This window comes from Ctenocephalides felis, unplaced genomic scaffold (genome assembly GCF_003426905.1).
Source record: "Ctenocephalides felis isolate EL2017-DRISC unplaced genomic scaffold, ASM342690v1 CF-g0.4_SCAFFOLD_03572, whole genome shotgun sequence".
NCBI classification, from domain to species: Eukaryota; Metazoa; Arthropoda; class Insecta; order Siphonaptera; family Pulicidae; genus Ctenocephalides; species Ctenocephalides felis.
Genome location: NW_020539726.1, coordinates 45,393,607 through 45,404,304, shown reverse-complemented (window position 1 = coordinate 45,404,304; position 10,698 = coordinate 45,393,607). Strand labels below are relative to the sequence as shown.

The 10,698-nt window shown below is 31.1% G+C and overlaps 2 protein-coding genes across 2 annotated transcripts; both read left to right on the top strand.

The window, feature by feature from the left end:
• The first annotated feature begins 2,810 nt into the window (after positions 1-2,810).
• LOC113388584 (tyrosine-protein kinase SRK3-like) lies at positions 2,811-4,220 on the top strand. The gene is made up of 2 exons (XM_026625952.1): positions 2,811-3,090; positions 3,328-4,220. Exons 1-2 carry the CDS (start codon positions 2,811-2,813, stop codon positions 4,218-4,220), a joined length of 1,173 nt encoding a protein of 390 aa, XP_026481737.1.
• Positions 4,221-8,246: 4,026 nt separating this feature from the next.
• Positions 8,247-10,698, top strand: LOC113388583 (tyrosine-protein kinase-like). The gene is made up of 2 exons (XM_026625951.1): positions 8,247-8,389; positions 9,879-10,698. Exons 1-2 carry the CDS (start codon positions 8,247-8,249, stop codon positions 10,696-10,698), a joined length of 963 nt encoding a protein of 320 aa, XP_026481736.1.

Genomic DNA, 10,698 nt, shown 5'->3' with positions numbered 1-10,698 from the left:
AATATTTCAAAATAAATTTAACTAACGGGTAAGTTATAGTAATCGTCCAAAAATCCAAGATTTTATATATCTTTATGTTTCAGGGGTTTCTGAACATTTTGGTATATTTCAGTATGTATATATATATATATATATGTATGTGCGTGTGTGTGTGTGTTTGGATACAGTTTTCGTCGACGTATCCGAGAGCACCGATTAACCGGTTTGAATGATTAAAAAACATTCGATGCGTACTGATGAGGAGACCTGCTGATTAGTTTTTGGCAAAGGCAGGTCCAGTCGTTTCGCAGCGCCCGATTTGAATGTTTCAAAAAATATTTTATTTGTATTGACGAAAGAAGACCTGATTAATTTTTTGAAGGTAGGTCAGTGGTTTCGGATATTTGATAAAAAAAATTAGATTAGACATATGCACATCAAATTATTAGGTATTTTATAGAGATTTGAATAATAAATTCAATTTTTCAAAAAAATATAAGGAAATTTTTTTTTCTTCAAAAAAGTCAATTTTCTTCGAGAATTTCTAAGCTTTTTTAAAAAAAATTGTTTTCTATACAATGCACCCCTAGTTTTTTTCCGAATCTGCATTTACCAAAAGCACAATAGACATTGCACATTGTCAATACAAATTGAATGTTATCTTAATTAACTAGGAATAAAACTATTTTTCATGCAACAAGAAATATAAATATTAGTATAATTGAAAAATATCTTTAATTTACGATTTCACAGCTTATTGTTAGTTTAAGTAAAATAAAAGATATCCGCAAAAGTTGACTTCATCATAATTTATTAATCGTCTGGGTGTGCTTCAGATAACATGTTATAAGTCATCCAATGTATATAAAAAAATATATCGAGCGAGTAAGACAAAATCTCTTATTATTGTCAAAAACATTAAAAAAAACCTTATTAATTACATTAAGTGACATAGAATACGATTGTGGTAGTGTATATAATACTTGTGACTAAAAATGTAAGTACAAATAATAATAATCATAATAAATTTTTGATATAGATGTAACTTTTTATAGTGATGGAGTTCATGATCTTTAAAACATTCTAAACTAGTTGGTTTTGGTATTTTGCCTTGAGGGAAGTTACATGTACTTCGCGAAATGTGTAAATAATCGATTTAATCAATAAGAAATAAATTAATATATGAATCATTATAAGTATTTCGAGTGGATTTATTACACATCATTGAAAACGAACGAACACGTCAACTCAGTGTATTTGCTAAAAGCAAATTTTCAAAAATCAGCAGTTTTTATAATTGAACCAGTTTCCGTAGGACTTTAATGGTTTACTATGTTCAAAACCAAGTACTCTATCGTTATATCAACTAAATCATTTAATTTTAATTTCAACAAAATTCAAAAAAACTACTCATTTTCTCAAATTTTGATAAATTTTTAAAATTAAACTACTTGTCGTAAGGCCGTAATATTTCAGTGAGTTCTATAAGACCATGATATATATCGTCAAAAAAAGTTTCATTAAAATCGGCTTAAATTTTTTTTTCAACAATTAATTACAAAAAAACGGCTCGGTAGATATTCACTTAAAACTAATCAGTATCATTCCCAACTCATATCTTTCGAACAGTTTTTGATTTTTGGAAATCGATTCTCTAATATAAGCTTAAATGTGGACGAAAAGTTTAACACTTTTTTTCAAATTGCAAAGAAACGGCTTGGCAGATCGTCTCACAAACTGACAAACGATAGTCCTCATTGAGATTTTAAATTTCTGAAATCGGTTCAGGCGTTTCTGAGGAAACGTCGATGGAAGATCTAATTTTGACAAATGCAAAAAAACAACCAATTTTTGCAAATTTTGGCAAATTTTTAAAGTTAAACCAATTGTCGTAGGGCCGTAATATTTTAGTATGATCTACAAGACTATGGTATCTACCGTCAAAAAAAAAACCATAAAAATCGTCGATTTTTTTTTTAAACTTTATTACAAAAAAAACGGCCCGGCCGATCTCTACCAAAAACTAATCAGCACGATTCCCAACCAATATCTTTCAAACGGTTTTTGAATTTTAAAAATCGATGCAGAATTGCGGGCTTTTCTGCAGAATTTGTTTCACTTTTCTGCAATTTACAAAGAAACGGCTCATCCGATCATCGCACAAATCCTCATCGAGATACATCGAATGGCTTTTAAATTTTTGAAATCGGTCCAGCCGTTTTTGTTTTTTGAAAATTTTTTTTTGTTTAAAAATGTCGATTTACGGCAAAAAATCTTTTCACACACACGCACACACACACACATACTTTTTCCAAATGTTGGCCTCATTCGATTCAGAATGGCTTAAAACGGCAAGAAAACATAAAATTAGCGAGTCAGATTTTTTTATATAAACATAAACTTCTCCTTCGGGAAGTTAATTATTATAGACCTACGAAAGGTGTTAAACTATGAACGAGCCCAAAATTTCAAAATTGTATAGTCACAATATAAAAAGTTGATTAATTTGAATTTTTATTGATTAAGTCGATTATTCACATAAATCGAGAAGTTCATAAAACTCGCCATAAAGCACAATGCCACTTACATCTATTCATAAAAAAGAGAAAGTTCTATACTATTTTTTTGTAAATGCTTATTTTGTTCAATTTAAAAAGTGGTATTTTGGTATTATTCTTTAATCTTTACATGGTTTACTAAAGATTGTAATCAGTGTCTTTTTGGGAAAAAAGGTGAATTATGGACACAAGAATCGATCTCTGAATTGTAACATTTGTATCAATTTGTATATTCGATGTATCTTTATCGTTGTTTATCTTATTCAGAGAAATATGTCGTTGATCGATGAAATGAAGCAAACTTTTTTAAAAGTACTAAAGGGCCAGACAGATCATACAAAGATCATTATAGATCGGCTGCGAAATCGAGACAGTGAGGTGGTAAATTACGATGACTACTATTTTGTCTCTGAAGATGACTATAATATGGAGAAAGAAACGTATCTAAAAGATACCACAACTGATATGAAAACTGTTCTGAAAGTGGACTCAACTGGTCAACTGTTTTGTTTCCTAGTGATTCCTTTAGCAATCGTATTGCTTGGAATCTTGGGTAAGTAGAAAGATCAGTGTGTATAAAGAATAATGTTTTTACTTGGTGAATTAAAATAACAACTTAGTTAAAAGTTACCTATATTGCGAGTTTTTTTAATCAAAATTCAAAATACATTTTGAAAACACAGTCAAAACTCATTGAAAGTCTTCACGTCCATTCATTGCCAAATACTACATTACTACACCATATACTACATTGGATTTACTTGCAATCAAATTCTAATTACTTTTACAGGTTATTTATTATACCGAGTAATAAGAAAAAGGCGCAACTGCATGCAAATACCACTGAAAAAAATTGAATTTCATGAAAAATTGGCCAGTGGCAATTTTGGTACCGTGCATCGAGGCCTATGGAAAGGCAGAACAGAAGTGGCTATAAAAAAATTGGACAAAGCAGATATGAAGTCGATTAATGATTTTGAGCAAGAAGCGTCGATTATGAAAACAATGAGACATAAAAATATATTATCTTTATTGGGGATTTGTCAAACCAAGGAGGAGTTGTACATAATTACCGAGTACATGAAAAATGGCTCGTTGCTTAATTATTTGCGCAAGGTAGGCGAAACGTTGAACAAAGCTGATTTGTACGAGTTTGCAGAACAGATTGCATGCGGCATGGTTTATATGGAAGAGCAAAAGTACATCCACCGCGATTTGGCAGCCCGTAATGTTTTAGTTGACAATTTGTTTCGTGCCAAGATCTGCGACTTTGGTCTCACCCGAGCAATTCAGGACGAAATTTATGAATCTAGAAGTCGTGTCTGCGCCGTGAAATGGACAGCTCCCGAGGCGCTGCAATTCCAAAAATACTCCCACAAATCGGATATTTGGAGTTATGGGATTGTACTCCATGAGATATTCTCTTTGGGCAAGATACCATATCCTGGAACTAATGGATTGGAAATACTTGATCACCTGAGGAATGGATATCGAATGTCGAAGCCTGATTTGGCGAGTGCGGAGACTTACGAGTTAATGATGAAGTGTTGGGATTGGGATGAAGACAAGAGGCCGGAGTTTAAACAGATTCATGAATTCATAATGAATATATGTGTTAATGAAAATATGCTTAACGGTATATATATTAATGAAGATTCGTTTGCACTATATATCAATGCGTAGAGCTCAATTTAATATTATTTTTATTTTAACACTTTGGGGACGGCTGTCCACCTGAGTGGACAAACACATTCTGTGAGGCACAGGCTATTTTGTAAACAATGACTCAGTTTGCATCGAAAAGTTGAATAAATTACATATAGCAGTGATAAACAGTGTTGTATTTTGGAAATAATTTTAGGTTATTTTAATAGTATTTTTAGCCTTTTTCTTTGCTATATAGTCTTTTTTTAATATTTAAAACGACCGAGCGCTTTTAAATATGTCAAAACGACTGGTAAATTTTGTGAATTAAGCAGTAGTGAAAATGACATTCATACAGACAAATTTTACGAAATTACTATTCACACCGAAGATAGTGATGAATGTGATGATGATATTATCCAACAAACAAAAAGAAGAATTTCGACAAATTAAATGAAGAGCGGAATGGCATTAGCGAATGTTCCGATTCTCCTTCAATAGTCTGACATACATCAACAAACACCCCGGCTACAAATACCAAGCAATATAAGACATCCAATAGATTATTTTACTTTATATTTTACAAATGAATTATTAGACAATATAATAGAAAAAACAAACCATTATGGCAGCACAAAAATGAACAAATATACTGACTAATCAGTGACATATTCTAAATGGCAGTAGAGAAAGAAAAAGGGATTGTATTGTCTGTTCTGACAGAAAAGCACCAGGAAGAAGGCGGCAAACAGCACTTTATTGTAAAACATGACAAAATCAACCAGCTATGCATTTTAGAAATTGTTTTGAACGTCTCCATTCTTCATAAAATGATCAAAAATAAATAAATTAATATTATAAATGTATGTCCTTCAATGACCACAAATTTTTATCAAACAAATTGCGTAACATACACAATGAAATCAAGTTTACAGCCGGTACAGTAGATTGTTTTAAAATCGATGCCGTCCCGTAAGTGTTAATGCCTCAAACATAAAATATAAATTGAATAGCTGCGATTAAAATACATTATTGCTCTATTCATATGGAACTACTTGTGCTTCATATGATATCTATTCTGCTTCAAATTAGAAAGTCAAAAAGACAAAAAAAAGGAGTAGAAGAAAGTCAAGTAGCAGATAGTCGACATTCAGTTTAAGAATAAAAACTTTTGGATTCTCATGATAATTTAAAAGTGATAAAAGTTATAATAATATAGAAAAGTAGAACGATGGCGAGGTGGTGAAAATCTGGGCTGATTTATTCAGAAATATTAGTTAAATAATTTATCTCTTTTATTATTATAATTGTATTCTCAAATATTTTTCATATTTTTTGTTTATTATTTGCATCCAATTCCAACTTCTTAGGAGGCATTCAGTTATTATTATGACTAAAATGTAGAGTAATATTTTAAAATACTACCCATTGGTAGTATTTTAAGTTTGTAAATTATATACAGAAAATAATTATAAATCCAAATTGTAAATTAACTATGCTAAATCTAATGGGTTTAATTTAATCAAATTTCAAGCACTGATTTTAATATTGTTTCTTACGTAAATCGAATACTATTCAAATAAATGATTGACATATTTTTCTAACAAGTCATTTTTTAATTTTTTTATTAAAGTTTTATACCAGTTTGCCAGAATTCAAGCAAGCAATATTAATATTAATTATTAATTAATTAATTGATTTTCAAGTTAATTGCAGTAGTAAAAAAAATATTTTTTAGTAATTGATTCTGAGAAGGATTGCTAGGATTCGATTTTAGGAAATTATTTAATTGTGATCAACGAGAAGTAAGGAGAATTTTTTGAAGTTCACGATATGATAAAAGTAAATTTTTTTATCTTTCTGATTTTATCAGTTTTAGATTCTAAAAACTCTCACACATCTATTAATTAGATTTATCAGTGTACAAAATTAAAAAAACATAATTTTCAAATTGTTTAAAAAAGTTCAAATATATTCTGATAATATTTGTTTTTGTCGAACTGCTTCAAAGTTTTTGCATATTATCGCTTAGACAATATGAGAATATAATATATTAATGTATTATTGTTTGTTCATCATAATCAGGTAAAAATAAACAAAATAAATACATGCTCTAACTAAGTATCATTTTGCCAAGCTAAGTTGCAAAAGCTTCCTGATATGTGTAAATATTTGTCATAATCGACCAGGATTGAAATTTAGCAACTATTGTGAAAACACAATTTTGAAATTTTTACACAACCTATTATTCCAAACTTTATTTTTATAATTCAACCACTCTTTGTAAGTATCATTGTGAAAAGTTTCTTAAAAAATCATTTTTTCACAAGTTTAGCATCAGGAAAGACATTGATATAGTGGAAAAAACTTATTAAACTATTTTTGTGATTATTTTCTTATTCAATTATAAATATTTTTGGCATAAACGTCTTTTTAGTACATTTTGGTTAATTTTGACCGATGGCCAAAAAGTTATTCTAGATCTAGATCATCACGTACCTAAATAATGTTTGATGTGGGTGAGTATCCTGGAGATTTGGTTGAATTTGCTAGATATAACTTGTTATATTTACATTACTATAGTTATAACTCCTTCAGGACACGAAATTCTTCATCAGCTCCTCATTTTGTTTTGCAGCATCAATAATTCCGCCATCAGACCTGGGAATTTCAAAATAACTGTTAATATAAAATAATTACTAACTAATTACCGTTTTTTCACAATACTGATACTGCATTAAATGTTGAATTACATCAAATATTAAAATTTATAGTACTTTATTAATTTTCGAACATTTCAAAGTGCAGAAATCAAATAATCATCAAATAATCCTAAGATTGCACATTGCCAATAAGTTATTTTTTAACCAAAAACTTTGTTCGAGCAACACAAAAAATTTAATTCAAGTAATAATTAGGAATATAAAGATATCTCTATAGTTTATCATTTTAGATGTTTTATGATTTTAACAATTTAGTTTATGGTTAGTAATATATGTATAAAATAATTTCCATATAAATTGACAATATAACTTTTTATCAAACTTTTGGGTGTGCTCCAGATAGGCTCACAATAAAATATCCACTGTATATAAAATTTGAAAGAACGGTGGTGCACGTTTTTTAGAAAAAAATCTTTTATTCTTGCTCAAAATAATAAATAATTATTTATTGATTATACTTAATAGTACTTAAGAGGAGAAACAATATTTGTGACCAAAAACGTAAGTACAAATAATAATGGAAATTATTAACTTCCCGTAGGGTAAGTTATTGTAATCGTCCAAAAATAGAAATTGAAAATTTTTGCATTTCTCGACGTTTTGAAGGTTTCTGAACATTTTATTGGCATACCTCAGAAAAAAAGGATGTTTTTTTTTTTGTATAGCGAAGGAAATGCTTTTACGCATTCCAGACCGGTGTGTATTTTTGCATTTCTCGACGTTTTGAAGGTTTCTGAATATTTTGGCATACCTCAGAATAAAAGGATGTGTGTGTGTATGTATGTATGGATACAATTTTTCGTCCGTGGTTCAAAAAACATTCAATTCCTATTGATAGGGAGATGTGCTGATTAGGTTTTGGCAAAGGTAGGTCCAGCAGTTACGGAGGAAAAGAGCAAAGAATCGATTTCTATTTTTTGCACTCTTCGCTCCGTATCTCCAAAACGGCTGGACCTGCCTTTGCCAAAAACTAATCAGCTCTTTTCCCTATCAATAGGAATCGAACGTTTTTTGAATCATTCAAATCGCTTGATCCGTGTGTCCGAAAACGTAACTGGAAATTTGTATCCATACATACATACACACACACACATCCATTTTTTCTGAGGTATGCCAAAATATTCAGAAACCAAAACGTCGAGAAATGTAAAAATTTTCAATTTCGATTTTCGGCCCATTACAATAACTTACCCTACGGGAAGTTAATAAATATTATTATTAATAAATTAGTTAAAAATGAAGTTCACGTATAATTATCAATTTCTGGATTGTGATATTTATTTAACAATTAGGTTATCTTGAGTATTTTCGCCCTTATTTCAGATAAAAATTTGAGTTGAATATGACTAATATAATGAAACAAAACTCTTCTAAAAGTGGTAAAAAACAAGACCCTTATGGATTAGCTGCTAAATCAAGCCAAAGAGTCCCAAAAGTCCCAAATTACGGCAATTACCACTACGTTACTGAATATTATGATGACATGTATGAAACGTATCAGAAGAAGGACTCATCCGATGCACTGGTATGGGCTTTAAGCTTTGTGATTCTTTTGGTGATAGTACTCCTTGGAATCTTGGGTAAGTAGAAAAAACCATCATTGTCATACTTAGTACATTCTGAATCCAATTATTTACTTTTGCTGCGCCACTTTTTGCACTGTCCAAAAGTTTTGGTCCGCGTCCAATGAACGTTTTTTCTTTATTTCCAAACCACATTACTACGTCAGGGTAACTAACACTAAAAATACCGGCAATTGTATTTTTACTGAAGAAAAACTTAAGTTTTTAGTTGAGACCAAAATTTACTTATTCAACGCACTATCTAGTTTATAGGTGGCCGTTACAAAGATAACTCTTATTTTGCAGCACTGCACGTCCCATCATTGAGTTTTCGATTTTGGAAAACGCGTTACTTAGTTAGCTGTAAGTGGAATTCAGTCTTAAGGCAATTAAGGCATCGCGCCTTAAGGCAAATTGCTGGAACTTCCCGTACCAAAAATTATTATTTTTTCAAAAACGATTAACATTTTTGAAAAAAATTTTACTTCGAAAAAATAAGATTTTTGAGAAACTATAAATTGGACAAAAAAATTACTTTTTTTTCGAAAAAAAAAATTAAAAAAAAAATTTGAAAAAAAAAATTCTTTAAAAAAAATTTTTTCTGAAAAAAAAAATTTGTTTTCTTTATTTTGACATATTTTCGAAGATCTGAACTTTTTTCAAAGCAAGCGTACTGTTTTAACTGCATAGGGACAAAATATAAAGCGCCTAAGCACCGCGTCGCTGTCTAACGCATAATCATTGGTACGGAACCCATAGGAATGTTAACAAAATTTATTCTTATTGTTAAAATCTCTATGAAATATCTGATAATTTGATGTTCATATGTCTAATGATCATTTTTGACCGCCAAATGGCATTTTTTTACTTTTTTTACGAGATCTCCGAAACCGCTAGACCTGCCTTCATGAAAATTTGATCAATTCTTCATCTTGTCAATACAAGTAAAATGTTTTTTGAATTATTAAAATCGGACGCTCCGTTCTGTTAAAAACTGAGTTACCGTTTTCGGCACTTTTTGCCCCGTATCTCCGGAACGGCTAGACCTGCCTTCGTCAAAAACTAATCAGCACGTCTCCTTATCAATACGAATCGAATGTTTTTTGAATTATTCAAATTGCTTTATCCGTTTTCCCGAAATCGTCGACGAAAATTTGTATTCGAACACACACACATACACGCACATACACACACATATACACGCACACACACATCCATTTTTTCTAAAGTATGCCAAAATATTCAGAAACCTCTGAAACGTAAAAATATATAAAAATTTTCATTTTCGATTTTTTTGCGATTACTATAACTTGCCCTACGGGGAGTTAAAAAGTTTTGGATTCCGTATATGGATTCAACTTGTGTTTATTTATTTTTATTAATTCCACAGGATATTTATACTATAAAAAAAGAAAGAATGAGCGCAAAGTAAACCGAAATAATCAAGAAGTTTGCATGCAAGTACCACTCAAGGACATTGATATTCGCGAAAAATTGGCAAATGGTAATTTTGGTACCGTATATCGAGGCCTATGGAATGGCAAAACAGAAGTGGCAATCAAAAAATTGGACAAGGCAGATGTTAAGTCGATTAATGATTTTAATCAAGAAGCATCCATCATGAAAACTGTATCACATAATCATCTATTGTCATTGTTGGGAACTTGTCAAACCGATGAGGAGTTGTACATAATCACCGAGTACATGAAAAATGGCTCGTTGCTTGGTTACTTGCGCAAAAAGGGTGAACTGTTGAACAAAACCGATTTGTACGAGTTTGCAGAACAGATTGCTGGTGGCATGGTCTATTTGGAAGAACAAAAGTACATCCACCGTGATTTGGCAGCCCGCAATGTCTTAGTGGACAATTTGTTCCGTGCCAAAATCTGCGACTTTGGTCTCACCCGAGCAATTCAGGACGAGATTTACGAATCTAGAAGTCGCGTCTGTGCCTTGAAATGGACAGCTCCCGAGGCGCTGGAATTCCAAAAGTATACCCACAAATCGGATGTTTGGAGTTATGGGATTGTACTCCATGAGATATTCTCTTTGGGCAAAATACCAAATCCTGGAATTAATGGATTGGACATACTTGATCATCTGAGGAATGGACATCGGATGACAAAGCCGGATTTGGCCAGTGTGGAGATCTACGAGTTTATGATGAAGTGTTGGGATTGGGATGTTCGCAAGAGGCCAGAGTTTAGCCAAATTCATCAGTTCATGAAGTAG

What these genes read in the sequence shown, in the direction of transcription:
- LOC113388584 (XM_026625952.1), top strand. Translation starts at nt 2,811, where the DNA reads ATGTCGTTGATCGATGAAATGAAGCAAACTTTTTTAAAAGTACTAAAG. An exon ending in CGTATTGCTTGGAATCTTGG is followed by an intron (nt 3,091 to 3,327) that starts GTAAGTAGAAAG and finishes TTACTTTTACAG; the next exon opens with GTTATTTATTATACCGAGTA.
- LOC113388583 (XM_026625951.1), top strand. Translation starts at nt 8,247, where the DNA reads ATGACTAATATAATGAAACAAAACTCTTCTAAAAGTGGTAAAAAACAA. An exon ending in ACTGAATATTATGATGACAT is followed by an intron (nt 8,390 to 9,878) that starts GTATGAAACGTA and finishes CTATAAAAAAAG; the next exon opens with AAAGAATGAGCGCAAAGTAA.